The sequence below is a fragment of the Mandrillus leucophaeus genome, unplaced genomic scaffold (assembly GCF_000951045.1).
Source record: "Mandrillus leucophaeus isolate KB7577 unplaced genomic scaffold, Mleu.le_1.0 Scaffold259, whole genome shotgun sequence".
Classification (NCBI taxonomy): domain Eukaryota; kingdom Metazoa; phylum Chordata; class Mammalia; order Primates; family Cercopithecidae; genus Mandrillus; species Mandrillus leucophaeus.
This window is the reverse complement of record NW_012102687.1, coordinates 1,692,771-1,718,654: the sequence shown is the minus strand read 5'-3', so window position 1 is coordinate 1,718,654 and position 25,884 is coordinate 1,692,771. Positions and strand designations below refer to the sequence as shown.

Sequence of the window (25,884 nt, the reverse complement as noted above, 5' to 3'; positions counted from 1 at the left end):
ATATATGGGATCTCTGTACTTTCCATTCAGTTTGGCTGTGAACATTATATTGCTCTAAAAAAGTGTCTTAATTTAAAAAAGTAAATATCATTGTGTTACACTTTATCATAAAGAAAAACTACATTTCTTCTAAAATTAAATGCATGTTTGCATTTTGATACTTAATTTCTTTGGAAAATCTAATTCTTTATGAAAATCATAGTTTTAATGACTAATATTTACTTTTTAATTTAATAAACTATTTGGTTTCAATTTTACTCTAATAAAGGAAAAAAATATATTGTAAAAAGATAATTTACTAGAGTTGATTTTAAAGTTAAAACTTAAAAATATAATATTCCTTTTCTAGCAGCCATTTATTTTTATAATTATAACAGAAATTACTGTATCTTCATTAAAAAATATATTAACCATATTGCTGTACTGACTCCAACAATAAACATTATAGTCTGAAATTTGGCTGGACAAATCTATGCATCTATTACAATGCTTGACCTTCACTTAAACATTTTTAAAATGCTGTTTAATATTTTTAAATCATTGCATAAAATGCCTTTCTTATTTGAGAATATCTACCTACTATTTTAAATTTTAATAAGAAATAAGATATTTTTTAAGTGTTGGGTTTATTCCAAAGCCTGAAATATTTTAAGTCTCTCAGATGATTTAGCATATGCCTTTTCTTTCATTGCATAGATTTATATAAAATAAAATGCTATTTTTATTTATGTTAATTGGTTTATTTTCTTATTTATTATCTAGATCAACATGGTTTATAGAGGAGAGTGGCAGCTAACTATTGAGCAAAACAATTTACTTTTTTCTGAATGTCACTCAAATAATTTACTGAATTAAAACATTTTAGAACAAATATTTTGTTTCTAATATTCACAAATCTTAGTTATCTAAAAGAAGACCTTAAATATTATAAATTCACATATAGTCTATGTGTCTTTCTGTCTCTATATCTACCAATCTATTTATAATGTTATAGTTCTAAGGGAAACAGTGAAATTTCTTTGGCTTCTAACCAACTTATCATCTAAATAAGTACTTTGAGCTACAGTGTATAATGATAAGTATGACTAATTTTTCAATGGGATGGAGATATTAAGATAATTAGAGAAATCACCACTTTAGATAGAACTTAGAAAGGAAACAATTAATAATTAGAAAAACCATTGTGGAATTTGTTATCAAGGTTACACGTTGACGTTGGAAAGAGTGTTAAGATTGTATCACACTCTGTTCTGCTTTCAGAATTATCACACTTCAGTTGAGAACATCAAATAAGAAATAACTGTTTCCATATTAGGTACTGATCTCAAATCACTTAACTTCTTGAAATGACACATCAAAAATTATATCCCCTAGCAAACATTCATTAACATGAAAAGAAATTATAACTTGGATGGATGCAAATTACCTGGATCTCTGGCTTTTTTCTACTTATTATTTTCATACTGGCCTCTTCTTAAAAAAACAAAAACAAACAAACAAAAAAAAACACACCTTCATCTGTTGCAGAATTACATGAAGAAGCTTGCAGAAGCAATGGATTGTCAAAAATAAGGTAGAAAAGGAGGGTTCAAACTCACTGAACTACAGATTATGTGACTGTTCAAAAGGATTGTCGTTCAAGAGTAGCACACTGGGCAAACTTTCAGTCAGGCAGCCTTTTTTGACCGACTTCGCAAAACAGCAGCAGGAAACACACATCCCAATTATTACAGGTCATGAAAAGATCATACGGTGCTCAATCTTCTGTGGGCATTCCCGTATTTACTTGAACTGCCCCTTGCCATAAAGTTTGTGAGGTTTGAATGCATTTTTGTTAGAATTTACAGTGTGCAACAGGAAATTGCTATTTTTTATGTAATAGAGAGTTTCACAATTTTTCCATTTGTGGGTAGCAAAACATCACCAAAATATTATACTTAATTCTAACTCAAAATATTTAATTGTATAATGTAATTTTGAATTTTTCCTTCTTCCTTTTTTTCTTTTTGCAGCTGAAAGAAATTCTTATACAGTGAATGTCCATGAAAATTTTTAGAGTATATTTTGGGAACACACATGCTGTAACACTCCCCTAAATGCATTTCCAATGCCTATAATAATAACAAGAGCTGTAGAGGCAGTCATTTATTTAATTCAGTGATTCTAAGTCAATATGTTCTATGTACCAAATCTGTAATAAATGATAATTCTTAATAACAGTAATAAATACATTCATTAAGCAGATATTCTATACCAGGAATTTTCAGTGCATCATTCAATTTAATATTCTTAACAACCACATGATATTATTACTACGCTAATTATTATTATCTTCATTTTACATATTCATGGAAGTAATAGTTACTGAGTTCCTACCATGTTCTAGTTAAATGGGAAAACTGAAGTTCAGAGATTTTTAACTAACTTGCCTAAAAATTATACTTGTAGTCAAAATACAAACAGAGGATTCTGATTTTTAAACCCAAATTGTAAAAACCCATTGAAAGTAATGGCAAAAACCACAATTACTTTTGCACCATATTAGCATGAAACAAAAAGTAAATCAAAGTCTTAGAAGAGTAATATAGAAAATCGAAGTCAAATTTCTCCTGTATTTTGCATAGCTGAGGCTATTTCTAGAGTATGTAAATATGATTTAAATTAGAGAAGTATATGATTGTTCAAGGCAGGTGAACTATAAATACTAGACATTATAGAGAAAACTTACTAAATATACTCACCATACAGTAGCTTTCATTAGAACTGCATTTTGCTGAGCATTATTAAATTAAAGGATTTTTTGGATGAGAGCAAATCCAAAGATAAAGTGCCGGTTACCTCTTATTTTACTACTAGAACAGAAGGCCCAAAGGGATTGCAGCCTGGCTGAGGTCACACCACCAGAGTATAATGGAAAAGCAAAGACTCAAATTCTATTCTATAACCAAAATCTGTTATTCTTTTTAACCAATAATTGTTAACATAATACTTACATTTTATACTTTAACATAAAACATTTTATGAGTTAATGAGCACCTCAAATAACTTGATGCTTTAAAAACAACAATATATCAATATTCCACAATAATGCTTAAAGACAGCTAACTTCAAAATCTGGTTCTTTCCTCCCTCTTTTATTATTGTTTTAAATCCTGCATCTGTCTCTATTCCATGCCCTGTATACCCTCTTATCAGCCATTGGACTCTTAACTCATTCTTTAAACAAAACCTCAATTGTTTGTATTACATGGTACATTGTTTGTGAGGTCTCAAATTATCTCAATCTCCTTTGTGCCCTTAAATGTCCCCCTATATCTTAGCCTCTCTACTTAAGCATGTTCAAGTCCTGTCCTATGCTCTTTGTAAGCCACTTGAAGAGTCAAGTGTCAATGATTGTTCTTTTTATGTATCCTATACCAACCAACATACCACCTTGCTCATAAAAATAATTGTATTTTATTAAAATTAAAGTTTATTTCAATTTAGATCCACTCTATACATATCAGCTGATATATTAGATATACATATAGACAAGAATATAAATATAAATATGTATTTTAAGATAATTGTATTCATTATTGAGAATCTGATAATGCCATCTTAGAATAATAGGGAATTATTTTGCTATTGCTTGATATGTTTAATCTTTTAATATTTTATCTCTTTTTAAATTTGTGGAAGTTTTGTAATGTTCTGAAGGAATAATACTTATAAAATATGAACTTGTTGAATATATAATCCTTTTGGGGAACAAATGCTATTTTATCAAGCTATAAGCTACCAGGATATAAGTTCTTGATTAAAATTCATTTAGTGTGTTATCTGACTGAATGTACTTAGAAGAAATCTTTGACACGTTGATCAGATTAAATTGATTTAATCTCAGCTGAAACTTAAGTTCGGCATTAGTCATGGATAATTACTGTCAGAAAGGGTATGTTCTAGCTATTCATTTACATAATATGAGCTTTCTTTGGATTGCATATGAATTAATTAAATTTCCTTTAATTGTAGCAGTTACATGCAACACACAGCTTCTAGCTAGTGTAAAATAGTTCATTAACTTCTACAAAATGGAAAATATCCTAATTCAAATCTCTGAACTAGAGTACAGGCTTTAAGAGAAAGGATTTAAGAGAAAATATGAGAAATATTGTGACCAACATGTGTATGGTAGATATGACATGTTATAGTGGAGCATTCCTCTAAAATTGGGAAATTACACTGATTCAGAAAGCTACCTCAATTTGTGACTAAAAAGTAAAATGATCAGACTTTTAAAACATTAGCTCATTCTTCAATTCTAAAATAAACAAAACACTCTCTTGAAAAATCTTAACTCATTGTTTGACAGTAAAAAAAAGACATAAAATTATACAAAATATAAGTATGTGAATCAAATTTCTCTATTATAATGGCAGCCCCATTTAGACTCTATAAACATTAAATCAACAATTTGCTTAATTCAATACTGGCATAAGGACGGGGAAATATTTTTCTATTTCAAAATCAGTATTTTTATACTTTACATTAAAATATTCTACTTTATTTCATAGTAATAATTGATGTAATTTTGGACTTTCTTTTAGCACATTAATTTTTTTTGAAAGTTCAGATAAATTAAATTTAACGGAATTTGTTTGCACAAAGAACAATTCAGCAATCTGGCAGCACTCAGGACCAGAAGAGATTCAGAAAGCTCCACCTAGCGGTGAGCTATTATAGGTCAAACACAGAACCAAAGTAAATGAAGGACCTGCTTGGCTACCACCAGGCATCTATGTTATTTGGCCATGGTTGGATGAAGCATTTGTCTTTTTTGGAACTGATCTGATAAATTGGCTTCCTGTGATTGGCTGAAACCTGGTTGTCTGTTACAAAAATATATTCCTAAAATTAGTTTTGGCTTGTTTACATACTGATAAGTTAGGGTACAGTTTCTTACTTAGGAACTCAAAATACAGAGACAGCTTCAAGCTAATGGACTCCTGCTTATTTAATTCAGCATATCGAACATTAAAAAGCAATCAAGTAAAAATAGCAAAACTTGCCCAATACCATGTCAACCTTGCTAATCAACTATGTTCATTTTTAAATTTATTTTCCTAGTATCTTCCAAATAATTGCATTATTTTATAAGGTTTTGATTATAGCATTAGCTTCTCATCTTTTTCCACTTCAGAGCATTTTAAAATTATTCACCTAGTCTTTCCCTTAGTGTTATGTATTTTAATTATGAGTTAGGATTTCAGTAAGTCAGTGCACTAAAGTTTGGTTCTGGAAGCAGCAATATCATCATCACCTGGGAACTTGTTAGAAATATAAATCTTGGACTAGACTCGAGATCTACTGAATCAGAAATTCTGGGGTGAGGTGGAGAAAATAATTTGTATATTAATAACTTCTCTGGGTGATTGTAAGCATGCCAGAATTCAAGAACTACTGCATTACATAAATTTTCCAAAATTGATTTTTGTACAAATTTTTTTAAATTTTAATTTCAGGGGTACATGTACAGGTTTGTTACATAAGCAAACGGGAGTCATGAGAATTTATTATACAGATTATTTCATCACCCAGGTATTAAAATATTTCAGTGAGTTATCAACATTTAAAATAACATTAGAGATACATCGGAAATATCTTTTCAATAAATTATTTTTCCATCTATTTGTTTTAAATTTCATGGAATGCTTCATCAATAATTATAGTATTTTATCAAAGAGTGAAATAGTTTGAAATTTTTTACAAGTAGATTTGTTCTAATTTTCACTGCTATCAGAAAATCTAAATTAGTTTTTTAAAAAATATGCCATTGGTAGTGTTGATCTTTTTGTGTAATTTTAATTTTGCTGATTTAAATTCCATTAGAAAATTCATGCATAAATATGAAAATAAAATTAATGTATGAGCTTCCTTTAAAAAAGAACTAAATTGATTAAATACATTTCCATTCACATATTTATGTTCTTATCAAAACCAATTTTTGAAGAGCTGATAATAATAATAAGTAACACTTACAAGGAGTTTTATATGTGCCAATTGCAACCCTCTAATCTGGACAAAACTATGGGGATACAGTATTGTTATCCCTATTTTACAAATGAGGAACCTGAGTTATATCTGAGTTATAGATGTGTTAAGTAGCCACCTGGGGCCCTAAAGCTTGCAACTAGGAATTTAAACTCTGGATCAGAATCCATGTTTGTAATTATTATGATGTTGTTATGTAGCAACGGCTTAAACAAACAGCTGAAAATATTAATATATACTAAATACTCAAAAAATTACTATAAGTAATGCTTGTAACCTTTCAAATATTTACTTTCTTTTTGCAATACATAAATGTCATTGATGCTAAATATATATATACATGTATATGTGTATACATATGTGTATACATATCTATGTGTATGTATGTGCATATGTATATTCAATTTACTGCCATTTTTCATTTTCTAAAATTCTCAAAGCTAAATCTGCCTAGAGAAGCATAAGGAATTGAAGTTGCTAATTTCAGCCTTAGTACAAGACTGCTGGATTCACTTAAACGTTTCTGATGCAAATTGAGTTTATTAGACTATATAAGTAACAAGAAAATATAATTCTTCATGATTTGTTGATTTAATCATGATATGCATCAGTGATTGTCAGGTGGCAAAGGTCAAAACAAGAAAGGATAATTATATCAAACAGTTTTCAAGAGACAGTTATTTTCCACTCCTGTCTCGTTACATTTTCTGCCTTGTATATATACATTTACTTTCTCCTATCTACAATTCTGTTACTGTAAAAGCTAACATTTATGAAACATCTATCATGTGCCAAGGATGTACTTTCTATGGATTATTACGTGTAATAGTTTGAACAACTCTAGAGATGGTCCATACTATTATTCCCATATTACAGATGGGACAACTTGGCACAAGGAAGGAATTTATCCAAAACATAAAGCTAGTAAATGGTCAAGCCAGGATTTGGTGTCAGGCAGTTTAGCTTTACAGACCTTGTCACTAAGTACTACACTCCTCTGGGGAAGGAGAAGAGAGCTCAAGGAGAGGAGAGGAAGAAGGGAAGAATGCTGAAAGCATTTTGAGAAAGTTCGTGTGCAGTTATTTATGTAAGCATCTCCACCACTGAAAATTGAGCCCTGAATACATGATACTATGCTTTTCTTAGAACACTTGTTTTCCATTTGAGACTCTGAAATGCATATATTATTTGGACAAATGAACCAAAAGTTTTTCAATTTTTTTTTTAATTCTTCAGGATTTATGATTCAGGATGGCCCTTTTGGATCTTGTGAAAATAAGTACTGTGGTTTGGGAAGACACTGTGTTATCGGCAGAGAGACCGGGCAAGCAGAATGTGCCTGCATGGACCTTTGCAAACGGCACTACAAACCTGTGTGTGGATCTGATGGAGAATTCTATGAAAACCACTGTGAAGTGCACAGAGCTGCTTGCCTGAAAAAAGAAAAGATTACCATTGTTCACAATGAAGACTGCTTCTTTAAAGGTAAATGCAGGGTGAACCTTAAGTGTCACCCCACTCTTTCTTTTCTTTCTCAACTAGTGCCTTTAAGATTAAACGCTAGCAATTGTATATCAGCAAGGGTCTAAAAAGGAAAAGAAAAACAAAATAGCCTAAGTACTCCACTAAGTAGCAGTGTGTGGAAATTTACATGGAAACAGTTCTGATATTCAGTTATAAGAATAAAGCTGGCCAAAATATGACTCAAAATTTAATATAGATTTCAGCATTGCACCATATGGCTTCCCAATCATGAATTATCTTAGGGACACAGGGTGGCCAATTCAGTCTACAGGCCAAATTCAACCAGTAAAAAGCACTTGTAGTGGAATTGAGGGACTAGTGAGTGCCAAGCCATGCTGTGATAACATTTCATTCCTTCCTGATTAAAAATGATGGTTTCAGTTTGCACCACGTAATTCAAATTACATGGAACCAGTCGAAGCCCACTGAAATAACTAGAAGAATTCATGCTAAATCTCATTAGTGAATCAGAGATAACCATGGTTTAAAAATTTTAAAGTACTTGTATTCACTTTCCTGCATTTGAAAATCATTGGTTTATAGAAAAGTACTGAATTTGTAATTCAATACATTATTTTTACATGCCATATAAATAAATCATTGAACAGTTTTAACATCATTTAATTTTTATACATTTATTTGTTGTTTCCTTGTTCATGCTGTTGGAAATATTTTCTCATTTATAGTCATGACTCAGTCTGAAATTCTAGAGTTAAATGTGTAGAACTTCCATCAATAACTAATCTGATTTCTAATCTTTGGTCAGTGCCAAGTCTCAGTTTTTCAGAATATTTCTGAAATGTATTTATACTTAAAAACCTATTTAATATTTTTATTCCTAGCTTAAATGTATGGCTGAAAAATAATTTTATTATACTCCACTCATCCACCTTTTAAGGTAAATTGAATAATTAAAAATTATCCTTTTTCAAACTTACTCTAACACAATATTATTTCCGACGTGATTTAAAAATGACATGTAGAGCTTTTCAGATGATGCAAGATGCAATGCTCTGTTATTGTTGCTGCTAGAAATCCTTTAACACATTTGAAGTAAAACTAGGATAATTTACTTACCATAGTGTACTGTGTGCCTCTTATATACACGTGCAGAGAATTTTATGACAGTAAATTCCCTTCTTTTACCAAAACGATAACAGATACTTCGATTTCAAGTTTAGTTCAATTCCCCTTTCTATCAAATCTATTTTACAAATACTTAATGTTTGTAAAATATTAGAGAATTTTTTTCTGTCATTTTGACACAAGATGGTACAGTGGAAATTATACTATTGCACTGATACCTGACACTATGAAATTATGTACATAATATATAATATGTAACTATTCAAATATTTTAACTTAGCATCATATTCTCAAATTGAAGATTTGTTCACCTGACATCCATATGGAAACACATAATATTAAATATCATGTGGGGGCCGGCACAGTGGCTCACGCCTGTAATCCCAGCACTTTCGGAGGCCGAGGTGGGCAGATCACCTGAGGTCAGGAGTTCATAACGAGCCTGGCCAATGAAACCCCATCTCTACAAAAATACAAAAATTAGCTGGACATGATGGTGGGTGCCTGTAATCCCAGCTACTCTGGAGGCTGAGGTAGGAGAATCTCTTGAACCCAGGAGGCGGAGTTTGCAGTGAGCCGAGACTGTGCCACTGCACTTCAGCCTAGGCAACAGAGAGAGACTCTGTCTCAAAAAAACAAGTAAATAAATATATATAAGTATCATGTGGGAAAAATAGTTTGGTGTATTTAATGTTCTGTTTTGTAGCTGTATGCTTAGGCATAATACCATTCAATGTCAGGATAGGATAGATGAACAATAGATTGATTTTATTATAAAGTAAACATATAAAGTAATGGTTTGAAGAATTTCAGTCTTATACTAAACATATTTCTTAGATCTATTGTTACTTAAAAATACTTTCTCATCATGTGTAGTATTAAAATTTCATTTCTACTGTCTGGGTTATTTACCAAGGGTTAGCATATTTTCCAGGTCTCAGAAATTATGGATCTTTTTTTCACTTAGGTACTTAACTTGGTGTTTTGCCTAATATACAACTAACTCATAAAATGACTTTATTTCTTCAGAAGGCAGTAAATAATATCAACCAAAACAATAAATTGCCTGTCTTATTAGTGTGCATTGGGCCAAGTTTTGATTGTAAAAGAAGATTCTGTAAAGCTGAGGGCTGATATTAATTTGATAGCTAAAATTAATCTTATAATTGTGAATTATATTTTTGTGGAGTTTCAGCAAGTTATATTGCTTGCTATAGTGGCCTAGTGAGAGAAGCAAATCAAAATATTAGCTTAAAGAACTGCAAAACTGTATATTCATTTAGATATTTTTTAAAGAAAAAAATGAAAAGGTAAATTTAAAAAAACAGAAAATATATTTGCTACTTTTAGATTTTTAAAAAGTGATTGTGAAAACCTTAGAATGTTAAAAAATCGTTGGCCAAATCCAGTTCACAATCTGTATTTTTCTGTAAAGTTTTATTGAAATACAGCTACACCCATTGGGAAAGGAGAATTGAGTAGTTGCAATAGAGATCTTACGACCTCTAAATGCCAAATGTCTTCTTATGTGGATCTTTTCAGAAAAAGTTTGCTAACCCCCTGCTGTAAAAGATTTTTGGTACTTTAAAATTCATTTAAAAAATTAGTAGCAGATCTTTACTCTTCTGTATCTTCTTGACTATCTTGATGAATACAGAGACCTACATATGTGGTAAAATTAAGTAGAATTAAATATATATGCAAATGGTGGAAATAAAACAGGAAGTCTTAGTAAGACCTAGGGATAGTGATAAAGTCAATATCCTGGTTAGGATATTGTACTCTAATAATACAAAATATTACCTTTAAGAGAAGCTGGGTAAAGATACATGGGATATGTCTGTATTATTTCTGACAAATGCATCTCATGAAGAAAATTTTAATTAAAAATTCCTGGAAAAATATTGGAAGATACGTAAAAGTTTTTAAAGAAAGCAAGATTTGCATTATTCCTTACTGATTTGCACTTTAAGGTAAGTCCTGTTTGTTTATATCAGATTTATATTTGGCATTTATGTTTAAACTTATTAAGGCCGGGCGCAGTGGCTCACACCTGAAATCCCAGGACTTTGGGCGGTTGAGGTGGGTGGATCACGAGGTCAGGAGTTCAAGACCAGCTTGACCAACTTGGTGAAACCCTGTGCCTACTAAAAAAATACAAAAAAAATTTGCTGGGCATGGTGGCAGGTGCCTGTAATCCCAGCTATTTGGGAGGCTGAGGCAGAGAACTGGTTGAACCTGGGAGGTGGAGGTTGCAGTTGCAGTGAGCAGAGATCATGCCACTGCACTTCAGCCTGGGTGGCAGAGCAAGACTCTGTCTCAAGAAAAAAAATTATTAAAATAATTCATTTTGTAGAATGGGGTGTATTGATGCATTGTTTTAAAGTTAAAATCTGTGTTAAAAATCTACATTTCTATATAAAGTATTTTTATGTATACCTATACCTGTATATCATCTATTACTTGAGTTACATATTGAAATGCCTCTGTGGTAATCTCAACATTTTTTATCACTATTGACTTTTAAATATACATGTAAATTTACCAAGAACTTTTTAGTGATTTATGATTTGTAGAACTATAGATAAAATAAACAATATACCTATGAATATAATATTTTTATAATTTATTCCTATTCACATTTATTTGATCATGAAATAGCTGGCTATAATCGGATATAGAATATTGTAGTATTTGTTTATTGGCATCAGATACTTTGTGATGATGCTCAACGTAACATAAAACATTCTATTTTTATAAAATGCCTAGCCGTTCATTTTTGTGATGAGACAGTTCTGCCTTAAAGTCATTTCCCTCACAAAGGGCTTTCTAACTGCAGCAATTCACAACATCCCTTAAAGCAAGCACAATTTCCTCTCACCCTGGCATCTGGTCATCTGGTCATTCCCTCATACAAAACATCTATACTACTGAGAGTATAGATGTAAACTGGAGTAAGAAACTCAAGATATAACCTATGCCAAAATGAACAGGGATTCAAACCTTTTATGAGAGTCAATTGAACAGAAACCATTCTGCTATTTACTGTGCTGAGAATAAAACTGCCATAAAGGCAAATGTTCTGTGCACTTAAATGTGTATCGCAAACAATAACAACTTGAGAAATATGGTTGTCACAGCTATCTGTGCACGATTAGCATGAGATCTGACATTGTTTCCATTTTTGAGACATAATCTGAACAGACTTTTGTATTACATATTTAAATTAGTTATTTTACCTGATTTTTTATTTTCTTCTTTCTTTTTTTTTTTAAGAAGGAATTTGTAGATTTTAGGCTAACAAACTGGCTGCCAGATATATTTTAAAATATATTAGTAAATGTCATGTGCTAATCCACATGTTTTTTTTTTTTTAAGTAAGGGCACCTTTGTAAAGCTTCTGTTTTATGTTAATACAGCCTTTTATACCATTTAAAGAAAAATAGCAGCCTGAATAAATCTATATACACTGAAAAATGATATCCAGATTTTTGTTTGTTTGTTCTGTTTTTTTAGTCAGTATTAGCCAACTGAAACTGCAGGTTGATGATGAAATACATGATTTGGACAATAAGAAATGTAGGTAAACTTTTCTGAGGCCAGAATACTGGCACACAGTGTTTCCAGTTCCTCTGAATTCACTTAGTACCCACAACATCAAAACCAATTTTATTAATCCTTTATGTTTGGCACATCTATGTTAACCTTTTTAAATTCGGTGATGTGAAACCTTACATATTTGATATGTTTACCTGCCATTTATAAATACATAGTAGATATATGATAAATGTTTTATATATGTATAATAAAATAATCTAAAAGAGGTGATTAATACTTAGGCAGACTCGTCAATCATTTTGGGATTTTGGGATATTAGACATTAGGACTATTCAACAAATGTTACCAGAGAGTGGGAAGGTGGGAGAAAGGGAGACAAATGGACAAATGAAAAAGAAAAGAAGAGAGACAGGTAGGGAAAGGGTGAGGGGGATTATGAGGGGAAGAGATACAAAGAATGCCAGCAGGAGTAGAGATAATAATAACAAATTGAGTATTATTTATCTCAAAACACTTTCATAAATGTTAAATTATTAATTAATCATTTTAACAAGCCAATATACTACAGTGAAGGCAACAAACTTACAGTTTTAAAAATGGCCTGTCAACATTCTCACAGTAAGTTAACCTGAACTGGGACAGGAACCAAGGGCAGAGGCTTCCCATTTAGTGCATGTTTGTTCCAAATATGTCTGCCTAAGGCTACAATATTGTAATATCTCAGCCTATGTTTCTTAATACATTTTACTTTTAATAGTGATTTCTATATGAGTACTTGACATCATTTAGAAGCAACCTGCCATCTATGGTATTGGTGAAGATTAAATCATGCATTTAACGTAGTTAGTGACCAACAGAGGAACATAATAAGAAATTATTATTGGGTTTAAGACTAGAACTTTAGTAAATGACACATTTGATTATAATAAATTTTCAGACTTGAGTCTGCGAAGTCATACATATTTTCTTTTGAGTTTATATTGGGTTATAGTCTTATATCTGGTCAAATTAACATAGAAATGAGTTTACAAGATTATAATAGGCTAATTGGTGGTGGTCAATTTTCTGATTTTAGATAATTATATTTAAAGAAAAAATAACTACAGTGAGTTTGGAAATATATTTGTTATTGAGTGACATTTGTAAAAGTTTAACTCCTTGTCATCTTTCTTACTGATGATTTATTGCAGGTTAATTTTGTTTATCTTTTATGACAAATAGAATATCTATCAGATCTATAACTTAATATTATTTTACCACCCCACTACATTTCCCCCCTAAAATAATTTTAGTGATTATGCAGTGGGTTTTTACTGCATTTAATTTCTGTCAAATTTTCCCCTATAACGTATATATAAGAATTAACTTTAACATTCAAATACTTAGATAGTCTTATCTTGTTTTTATACATTTTCATGCTGTTTCTTTTTTCTTAGTTTCAAGATGTGAAATATGTGTTTGAGCTTACTATTTTATTTTGTGTTTTTTTATGGAAGTATGGATATTCCACTACTAGTCATGGGCACAATAGTCAAAAGTGACAGAAAAAATCAAGAATATTTCGTCAGTTCAAATAGTTTTTCTTCTACTTTGTCTCTCTCATAGCACAAAGTAGAATGGAATTTTACATGGAATTCTGGGAGATACAATTCAAGTTGTGATTTGGGTGGGGACGCAGCTAAACCATATCATTCCACCCCTGGTCCCTCCAAATCTCATGTTCTCACATTTCAAAATGAACCATGCTGTCCCAACAGTCTCCCGAAGTTTTAACTAATTTCAGCATTAACCCAAAAGTCCACAGTCCAAAGTCTCATCTGAAACAAGGCAAATTCCTTCCACCTATGAGCCTGTGAAATCAAATGCAAGCTAGTTCCTTCCTAGATACAATGGGGGTACAGGTATTGGGGTAAATACAGCCATTCCAAGTGGGAGAAATTGGCCAAAACCAAGGGGTTACAGGGCCCTAGCAAGTCCAAAATCCAGCAGGGCAGACAAATTTTAAATATCCAAAATGATCTCCTTTGACTCCAGGTCTCACATCCAGGCAGGTTCCCATGGTCTTGGGTAGCTCTGCCACTGTGGTTTTACAAGGTACAGACTCCCTCCTGGCTGCTTTCATGGCTGGCATTGAGTATCTGTGGCTATTCCAGGTGCACAGTGCAAGCTGTCAGTGGATCTACCATCCGAGGGTCTGGAAGCCAGTGGCCCTCTTCTCACAGCTCCACTAGGTGATGCTTCAGTAGGGACTCTGTGTCGGGGCTTTGACCCCACAGTTTTCTTCCACACTGCACTAGCAGAAGTTCTTCATGAGGGCTCCGCCCCTGCAGCAAACTTTTGCTTGGGCATCCAGGCGTTTCCATACATCTTCTGAAATCTAGATGGAGGTTCCCAAACCTCAATTCTTGACTTCTGTGCACACACAGGCTCAATACCACATGGAAGCTGCCAGAGCTTGGGGCTTCTACCCTCTGAAGTCACAGTCCAAGCTGTATCTTGGCCCCTTTCAGCCATGGCTGAAGTGACTGGGACACAGGACACCATGTCCGTAGGCTACACATAACACAGTGACCCTGGACCCAGCCCACCAAACCACTTTTTCTTCCTGGGCCTACAGGCCTGTGATGGAAGGGGCTGCCATGAAGGTCTCTGACATGGCCCGGAGACATTTTCCCCGTGGTCTTGAAGTTTAACATTAGGCTGCTTGCTACTTAAGCTAATTTCTGTAGCTGGCTTGAATTTCTCCTAAAAAATGCGTTTTACTTTTCTACTGCATTGTCAGGCTGAAAATTTTCTGAACTTTTATGCTCTGTTTCCCTTTTAAAATGGAATGCTTTTAATGGCACCTAAGTCAGCTCCTGAATGCTATGCTGCTTAGAAATTTTTTTCACCAGATACCCTAAATCATCTCTTTCAAGTTCAGAGTTCTGCAAATCTCTGGGGCAGGGGCATAGTGCCACCAGTCTCTTTGCTAAAACATAAAAAGAGTCACCTTTGCTCCAACTACCAAGAATTTTCTCATCTCCATCTGAGACCACCTCAGTCTGGATCTTATTGTTCATATCATTATCAGCATTTTTGTCAAAGCCATTCAGAAGTCTTTAGGAGGTTCCAAACTTTCCCACATTTTCCTGTCTTCTTCTGAACCCTCCAAACTGTTCCAACCTCTGCCTGTTACCCAGTTTCAAAGTCATTTCCACATTTTCAGGTAGCTTTTCAGCCATGCACTACTCTACTGGTACCAATTTACCATATTAGCTCATTTTCACACTGTTGATGAAGACATACCTGAGACTGGGAAGAAAAAGAGGTTAATTGGACTTAACAGTTCCACATGGATGGGAGGCCTCAGAATCATGGCAGGAGGTGAAAGGCACTTCTTACATGATGATGGCAAGAGAAAAATGAGGAAGAAGCAAAAGCACAACCCCCTAATAAACCCGTCAGATCTTGTGAGACTTATTCACTATCATGAGAATAGCATAGGAAAGACTGGCCCCCATGATTCAATTACTTTCCTCTGGGTCCCTCCAACAACATGTGGGAATTCTGGGAGATACAATTCAAGTTGAGATTTGGATGGGGACACAATCAAACCATATCACCTCCCATAGACATTTCACTTATCATATTCATTTTCTCAGTATCCTCTTGTCAAATGCTGAATGCAATATTTCTGTAACTTACAAAATATTGAAAAGCAAAGAATGCCTTTTACAATTTTTTTCAATATAATTGATTTTTCTTCTATATTTCTGTGCAAAAACACGGTGATAAAAAACTTTGATTACATTCAGAATATGTAATTGAGGATAAAATGTTCTAGAAAATACAGTTGAAAAGTGTTCTCTATTAGTCTGATTTATATTTCACTTCTGAAATTCTTTCTGAAGAGCACCCACAGATATTTCAGAGAGCACAGGAAAACTTATTGATAAAAATTTTAAAACGAAATGAGAAAAGTGAAAAGCTTTGCATCTTATCATCCAGATAGTTATGTGAAAAAAGTGTTTGGATGGAATTACATTAAATAAAGGAAATTCTGCACTTTCCAGAATGATGAAAAAAGCATTAATAATTAACAATATTGCTCTTTTCATACAGGTTAAGCAAAATGTAAAAAACCGTCTTCAAATCAATTTTTTTAAAATTTAATTTAATGCAGTAATATGCTAATTGTTTTAGTTTAAGACATCATATCATCTTGCTAGAAATTATTTATTGGCCCTCTGGTTGCGATAAAGCATTCATATATTGACTGCTATGTGTTCCAGCAGAAGCTTCACATGTCATGTCTTTCTTTCTTTACATGACAATCACTTTAAGAACTTGTTTCTTTAAGCGCCTTTAGTCAGTATGTGAATTTCTAGTAGTTAGTACAATATCTCTCCAAAAGCCCCCCTGAACATGCATTGTAATCACATTTTTTCAATGCTTTTTGCTCATCACCATAGCTAAAGAGCACACAAATGATTGCCAAAGTTCTTGAGTAGATGTACTCTCCAGACCAAGATGAAATAAAGTCTTCAATATGTAGAAACAATATTGAACCATAATTAAGTTATAATTTGAATAAGATGTTTAGCTCCAAATCTCCTCACAATTATACACGTAGAGAACAATTTATAGAGAAAAGACTATTAACAGATAGTTCTAGCATAAAACTTTGTGTTAAGGGTGGAGATACTGAATGGAAATTTTCACTTTGCTTATTTCTAACATAAATCAATAATGACTTTCAAAAATCCATAATAATTTTATATAGAGGTGTAATATACAAAGTGATATCATGGTTGATTCAAACAGCTGATACTTATTTCCAAAGCTTCTTTTCCAATTACTGTGATTTGAAGTTCACAGGCAAAAGTGTGGAAATACATCTGTAAGTAATGTTTAAAGGATGAGGATAACAACTTGGTTGCTATCAAGTGACAGATCAGGAAAAAGATCAAAATGTGGCAGTCAATTCATAATTTATATTTGAGTTCAGAATAATACATTAAGAATTGTGGCAGATTTATAGAAAAAATAAATAAAGTGTTTCCCTTGTAGTCCGGTTAAGTGGAAAAAATTTGCCAAAGCTGGACATAAATTATTTCTATGTTTAGATTGTATTAGAATTCATTAGTATGAAGAAGCAAGCTGGAAGAGGGAAGGTCGATTTGGGCCTTTTTGTGATTGTCCAAAAGAGATATAGAGATGATGACAATTTCATTTAAGATGACGGAAGTGCCACTGATAAAATGTTTTCAGACTATCTGACCTAATTTGCCACAGATTGAGTATGGAGTTCATGGTAATTAAAGAAACTAGCTAAGCAAACAGAAGATTGGGGAGCTATTTACTGAAATGCAAAACACTGGAATCTCTTTGTTAATGTATGCAGGGAGAGTATATATACAGGTATATGGTGATTTCAGATTAGTCTTTTAGACAAGCAAAAGAAAGTGTCATTTGTGCAGTTGGATATTTGTGTAGAAATCAATACAGTTTGGATCAGGAAGGCATATATTTAGGAGCTGTAAGTATGACAATAAAGGGAAAATGCCAAGGGACTGTATGGTTAGGATAAAGTAAAGAAATAGTGCAGATTGAGAAGAATGAAGAGTTGAGGATGGAACTCTGGTGCACTTCAATCTTCAAGGTCATGAAGAAAAGCAGAAGCAAGCACAGGAGACAGATGCATAGCCACCAGTGTTGCAGAAGAAGAACCAAGGCAAGGAAAAAAAGTCGTAAGGAGAATGGAAGATTGGGCTGAATTAATTGCTGCTGAAATCAAGTATGATGAAGATTTGAGAAATGAGCATTGATTTGGAAACTTTAAGGCCACGGTTAACTTTTGGTAAAACAGAAAATAAGAGCTGAGGAAATGAGAGACCAAGATCATTAGAAAATTTTTATTCTAAAAAAATTATTCCCATCCACCTCTTCCTCCTGATAACTACACACATATATTCAATGTTCAGTGTTCAGCATTCAATATATGTGTGTAATTGTCAGGAGGGAGAGGTGGATGGGAATAAGCAAACATAGAAGGAAAAATTATCCAGCAAGAGGAACAGAGCAATTGCAGGAGTACAGCCTCTGGATGTGGTAGAGAGGATGAGACCCAATACACAAGTGGCAGATTTAGCTTTAGATGAGAGCATGGCTTATTCCTTCATTAAGCAGAAAAAAAAGAAAAAACAAGATTGGATGCAGGTAGCTGAGTATATTTCATGGTATAAATATGTGTTATTGTCATCAGATTGCTTATATTTTTCTCAAAGAAATAAGAAATGAAGCATCAGTTGCAAGTAACAGAGAAGGTTTGGGAAATTTTAGGAGAGAAAAAAATACGAGATAACAGAGAAGAAGAAAAGACTGCTGGTGCAGTGTAGGAATTCTAGCAGTGCTGAGGGAGTATGATATTGCTGTTCACAAAGTTAAAGTCACAATGGACTTCCATGGTGGTGTTCTTGTCTCCAAATAGAGTTAGCTGCTTAGATTAATGCACTGACTAATTGAAGAATTCGTTTTAACCAGGAGTTTTATTTTTCTAGGAAGAAAATCTAGTTAAAGGAAGGATCGAAAGCCCTGTTTTTCGTCTCTCATAGGGGCAGTATTACTTTGTTATGTCTGCTTTATTGTAGAGACTCTAGGATCCAGGGAGCTCCTGAGGGAGTTCTTCAGCCTCAGCTTGTGTGTGGACCAAGATGAACTCCCCAGCCAACTCTACATCCTGGAAATTTTATGACATATTTTTGAGATAACTTCTTAATGCTGGCATTCAATTTACATCTGCACCTCTTAGTTAAACCATTAGTAATGGATTCTACTTAGGCTGGCAAACCAGGACACACGTTTCCTGGGTATTTGGAAAGCATATAGACATACTGTTGAATTTCAATGTGTTTTCCATTTCCGGTCAATGAGCAGTCACTAAAGTAGGCATAGGACAAATTATACAAACTTTGTTTATTTATGACAAAAAAGGAGATTGACAACTCTTCAAAACATGGTATGGATGAACAGTTACCTTGAAACATATCTAATACTATATCACTTTATCACTAATTCCATAGGCAAGCTATAAGTAAACATTATTGAGACTAGCCATTGTTCTGTGGTTAAACTTTGGCAAATGAAACTGCTTTGAGATAAACAAAGTGTATAAAGTTTTGGGCAGCTAAAACATTTTCAACTTAATTTTTCTAAGTTATGCATATTTTAATTTTGTGTATGTTTTAATCCATCAGGCTTGTAATCATGGAATACAGATTGACTTAGTCAATGTGATATTGGCAGGGTCGTTGGCATTTACTTTATATTTTTAATAAATTTTTTCCTAAAATAAAAGTGCTATTTTAAAAATTGAGAAACATAGATGAACATTGAATTAATTTAATTGAGCATTATTATAATTAATTGAAAGAAATAATATTATATCTTAATTTTATAAATTGATTATTTTATAAATGCTCAAAGTGCTACATGCTTGTCAAAAAGATTTTAGGTAGTAATTCATGTAATATATCTAGAAAGATAAAATATGTTCATATGTGTATCATGGACAGATATGTATGAACAAATATGTTTTTTTAAATTATTCACTGATAATCACTTATTGGAACTAATCAGGTGGCGGATCTATTCTTAACGTTCTCTGCAAAGATAGAAATAGAACACGGTCTTAGTTTTCCCAAATTGGTAGAGGTGAGTGGTGAGATAAATCAATTCATGGCCAATGATATCTATTTTTTTCCATTGCAGGAGACTCTCATTCTTTTAGGTTAGATTGACATCGGTCCCTGATATTCAGGGACATTGAAATCATTCTATGTCAAAACAAACCTATCTGCCTTTTGTAAATGAAACTTGTTCCCCATAGTATATATGTGCCATGTTATATCCAATCATTATTCATGGACATCCAATTTTTTCTTTTGCCAGTTTATTATTACTAAGTATGAGATGTTAAAAGATGGAGCAGAGATCCATGAGAACCATATATACAGCAGCAAACGAAGTACTTAAGAAAACAACAGCATAGATGTTAGAACTCAAAAAGAATGTGTGGAGAATTAATTACACCTTTTGTCATGCACGTTACCCTCCTGCAGCTTTGAAAGATACTGCATATTGTTTTAATAAGTAGGCAGTCTGCCTTAAAAAGTCCTCATCATCAACCTTACTAAGTTTACTCTGAAAACCTAAAGAGATGCTGTTCACTGACTCTGACTTTCAGACAGTAAGCGGTAGTATCAGCACCCGTGTATACAGAAGTTTACACACACATTAAAAAATTTAGAAAACCATGTCTGGTGAATAGCAGATTTTGACTACAGTGAATATTATAAGGAGAAAAACTTCTGGAACTTCTCATTTGCATTGTATCTGTCTGGTCATTGTGCATTTATCTAGTCCCAAAGGCAGAATATTAACCATACAGCTGTAGCCTTGAGGTGGAGTTTTTATGCCCATTAAACCCATAATGTCTTTTGCATATCCTCACATTTACATATTTTCAAAATAAAATCGTATGTGTTAATTCCCTGTATAAGGCCATAGAGCCGATCCTTGTTTAACTTTTACTTGAAAAAGGCATATAGACCCATATCAATTGCACTTTTAGTGAAACATAAAAGAGCATGTAAGTTTGTATAGAGTGTTTTCCATATTCAGAATAATAACTATGGCATTTAGCTGTGATGACAGTCGGCAAAACATTAGAGTGGGATTTGGGGATTTAATTAAATTTATGTCAAAATTACTTTAAAATCCTAGGGAAAAATATGCCTGAGTAACATAGCACATGTTTTGGCCTTTAAAGATTTTAACAAGTGGAAACATTTACACGACACATTGGCACAATCTCTGTAGCTCAAAAATAACTAGTGTATCACACAGCAACAGCTTTGTTCATTAATTCCATAGTAAGTATGCATACCAACCTCCGTATAAATTTGTTACTGCTGTGTCTACATCTACTGGAAGCAGCAGGCATGGAAACAAATTCCATTTAAATATATCTATAAATTTGTAAAATAAAGAGTATTTCATGCCTTTCCATGTAATTCTAATTATTTCAGTAACAGGAACAAAAAATAAATAAATGAAGAAAGAAATACAAATCTTATCTAGACATCTAGACATTATTGTATAAGCAATATTTGCTGTATTTGACTCCAGGTCATCATAAATATTTATAAAATTTTCTTCCAGATACTTGCCTTTGTTATTCAGAGGCAAATCCCTCCCTCACTTCAGTTTCCCCCTCACCAAAGAGGAACCATTTCATCCGTCTTTGAGACTTAAAAGCAGTAACCCTGACAGAAGTACATCCTTTCAGAGTGGTTTTTTGAAGAGACTGGGCAGGGATGCCATTTATAACCAAATCAACTAACTTATTTTTTTTTAAGAAAAATTTAAGACTCAACTGTTAGGCACATAAAAAGCAGCAATTTTCCAACCTCATTTCCAATCAAATTAGAGCAACTGAACAATTTTAGTGAGCCTCTAGCTATTTCAAAACATATCTTTTCACCAAACTACTTGCCCTGAATCTTGTTCTGGTCATTCCAATGGTGTCATTGTTCCTACCTCTGGAGACTGGTGAATTTCTTTACTTTAACCACCAATAACTAGTACTAAAGAAAGAAAGTATGGTTATTATTCCTGATATCAGTGAAGATTTGATTCCAACTGGTTTCTTATAATTTTCGTGGGAGAGTTAGGTGTGTCTTTTTTTCAGGGCACTCAAGTCTCCTTTCCACTCTTCTATCCTAAAATTTCTGTCTTTTATAGTCACTTGGGAGTTTGGAAGTTTTGATTCTGAGAACTTACTACAGATTGAAACATATTGGACATTAACTTCAGAATTCATATGTCAAAATCATAGATTAAAACATTGCTGTTTAAAGGTGGGGCCCAGAGAAGCTTCCAGGCTTAGCCACATACTGAATCAGAAGCCCCATACTGGTCAGAAGAAATCGTTCTCACAAATCTGTATTCTCTTCTGTTTAGTTGCACTTTGAATGTTCAGGGTCTTCTGTCAGGCAATCTCAGTTGGGTCCCTACTGGTCTAACTCGCAGAGTTTCCTTGGCTTTGAACATCAGTGGCAAAGGTTATGCTCTTTATTCTTATCTACTTGTGAGTCCCCAGAGTCTTCACATCAACAGAATAAAACCAGTATTTTGTTTCTTGAATTTTTTTTTTCTAAGCAAATAAATAAATAAATGAACACATATTCACAAAATTTGGTCATAATCGTTTTCCAAAATAAAAAGTGGCTCATCATTTGCTTTATAGTGATATTTTTTAAAGAGGCCATTCAAGGAACTTTTCTTTCAACACAGAACATCTGCAATGAGGTAATAACATCTCTAGGTAAGCATAGAAGTTCAGTTACTTTTAACTAAACATCAACTATAACATATGAAGTGCCTTGCAGATATAGTCTATTGTTAAGCAAAGACAATATTGTCCAACGTTGTTTATGAAATAGTATATAAATTAAATCATTTTAAAAATTTCAAAGAAGCTATAATGTGAAAGAACATCTATGAAATAAAATTATTTAGCAAACTGATAATTTTTCCTAATTTACTTTAGTATAAAGTATGTTTTTATATATTAGGTTTGTTAAAGTATAATATCTTCCAACTGCCCGTTTATATGATAGTTGTACAATGAAAAATTCATATTAGGCTTATTAAAGCATAATGCCTCCAACTGCCCATTTATATGATAGGTGTAAAATAATAAATTCATATTAGGCAAGATTTAGGTAATTCATAAATATACATTTAAAAATATACATGTACATAGATTTACATGAAACTTAATAGTAATATTATTAAGTTTTATTTTCTCAAATATTATAACAACATACCAATGACTTTTTTAAGAGTCTGGCATTCATGTTACACTGATATGTCTTCATAGTTGACTGACCGAGGGATCAATGCTTTTAATATTAAAGAACAAATTAAATAAGAAAGCACATTTATATTGGTGTTAATTCTCCAATCATTATTAATTTTAATATTTTTTCTTTACTAAGTAAAGATGTGTACATATTTTTGGGTTTATTGTGATTTTTTTCTGTTTCTGTTTTCTAAAAACATGAATATCTTTTATAATCTGAGTTCCTGCTGAATATGTCTTAAAAAAAATACATAAAGAATTTTCATGGAAATTGTACACTACCAGTGTGGCTTTCATAAACAATTTGGAATAAATTTCAATAGTACATTTTCTTATTCTGAGAAAAATAAATGAATTGGATAATTTATATATTAGTTCTTAGCACTAATCAATATTGGGTTGCATTTTGAGAATAATAGAACATTCCATTTCTAATTACAAACTCCTAAAACAGTTGAATAAGTGAAATTAGGAGCCATTTTAAGAAATGATCCTCGAGTCCTTAGCTGTTTCAAGATACAAAATCATCACTTTCATATTTTGCGCCTACAATTTCATGCTAAGATTTATATTTAAGGGCCAAGTCCTGTGAGCTTAAAAGTAAGTGCTAGAATCCATGTGATTTTTTTTTTTTTTTTTTTTGCTTGTGAATCTCTGTTATTAAATCTGAGAATTCTAAGAAAAACTGAGAAAAACTATTCTTTAGAGTTTTAGGATTTGAGTCCATAGAAAAAAAAGTTTTCCTCCATGTATGGCTATTTTAAGGCATTTTAGGATATTCAAGGATATTTTTCTTTTTACTAATTTTTTTCTCAAATAGTGTAGTTTTTGTCACTTTTATAAGTTTAGGTTTTTTTTTCTGCTACAGTTATATCATTGAAACAAGGACTGAAGACTTGAAAAATTCGTAGGGGCCCCAGAGGAACAGAGTAAGGGTGGCCAAGACATTCAGTCTTTGCCTTTCAGGTATAATTGATCTAGGCATCTTATGCTTTTAGAGAAAAACAAACAAACAAACAAAAACACTAAATGTACTTTGGAAAATTCATATAATATCCCTCCAAGTGGTTTACTGTCTATAACTAAATATCAAAAAATGCTCCATGGGCCTCAATTAAAAAACCTATGAATGTCTGATTTGGGGGAAAATCTGATGAACCTCCCATAGTTGAGTTGTCTGACTTTTGTTAAGAATTTTTTAACAAAGTCTAGGATTTTATACATAAAATTTATGTTGTAAGACCATAATAGTTTTTAAAAAACCACTTTTTATCAAAATTCCAATATAATTATAATAATGATATTTTATTAAACTATATTTAAATTGGAGTATAGGTAGAGAAGAAAATCAAGAAGTGGTTTTATGCAATAAACTTGAAGAAATAAATGAAAAATAGTGTTTCTTATTTTCTTTTTATTTTCATGGGAGAGAAGTATAATAGTTTTTGATAGGGACTAAAGAAAGAAGGTTTTTAAAGTATATCTTTGTGCCAGAAGGAAATGAAAACTATATTTGAATACAACACTTAGGGACAGTCACATCGATAGTGTCCTTTAAAATGTGCTAAAAGAATTGGCACATAAAATATGGAGACTGATTTATAAAGGACTTAATAAGCTAGCTAAAAACAAAAATGAATGGATGACACGAAAAGAAAAAGTTAAAGCTTAGAATTTGACATCCTGTAGGGATAGCACCTATTAAAGGGATACCATTTCAAAAGTGTTGAAAAGATGTTTAATATAGTCTACCTTCAACTGTCTCTAGTATGAGTAGACTTACTGAGCTGATTAATTAGACTTTACCATTCAAACATCTAAAAGCAGTTATGAAAATCTTAATATTGGTGGGTACGTTAACAACGTAAGATAGCAGATATGAGGGTAGGAAATAATTAAGTATTCCCACAAAAGTTTTTATTTTAGAAATTATTATTATTATTTTGAGACAGAGTCTCGCTCAGTTGCCCGGGCTGGAGTGCAGTGGCGCGATCTCCGCTCACTGCAAGCTCCGCCTCCCGGGTTCACGCCTTTCTCCTGCCTCAGCCTCCCGAGTAGCTGGGACTACAGGCACCCGTCACCACGTCCGGCCAAATTTTTGTATTTTTAGTAGAGACAGGATTTCATCGCGTTAGCCAGGGTGGTCATAATCCATTCATTCTCATTTTAAAAAGACACATTCAAGGAAGAATTTCTAAAAAGTAGAATCACTGATTTATAGCCCTATTGCTTTTATTATTAAATGTGTGCATATACCCTTTCCTGATAATTTAAAACATTATGTACTTTACAAAACTAAACACCTGTCTTTACTACTATAGCAGAAAAAGAAAGATAGTTTGAATAAGTCTTATTACTACTTAAAATCATGTCAGTGAGATTCTCTTATTTTCAACTCAGTGAATTAATATAAATAAATACTTGTTTGATAGATTAGACATAAATTTACATATTGACCTGATTTTACAAACTGCCTTTTGGGTAGGTACAGTCTTCATTAAAGTAATTCAAAACTAGGCAAAGTATCATTATAGATAATTTATAATATAAAATTGGTAAGTATGTTAAGGAACCTAGAACAATGAGATATCAGAATACATGTAATGAAGGATATCTAGGTAAAGAAACTAAAGAAAAAGGTGAAATCTAAAATGTTCCCAATGTATACTAATCTTTGTTTGGCTTTAATTTTTATAAACTCAATCTTTTTTGTATGTATGTATATATGTATGAATGTATGTATTTATTTATTTATTTGTTTATTTTTATGGAGA

The 25,884-nt window shown here is 32.5% G+C and overlaps 1 protein-coding gene across 3 annotated transcripts in view; it reads left to right on the top strand.

The window, feature by feature from the left end:
• FSTL5 (follistatin-like 5) overlaps positions 1–25,884 on the top strand; it is an 825,267-nt gene that overhangs the window by 249,848 nt on the left and 549,535 nt on the right. For all 3 annotated transcript variants that reach the window (XM_011983978.1, XM_011983977.1, XM_011983976.1), the window contains exon 4: positions 7,270–7,518. In XM_011983978.1, the coding sequence (XP_011839368.1) occupies positions 7,270–7,518 (249 nt within the window). The remainder of the gene's footprint in view (positions 1–7,269; positions 7,519–25,884) is intronic.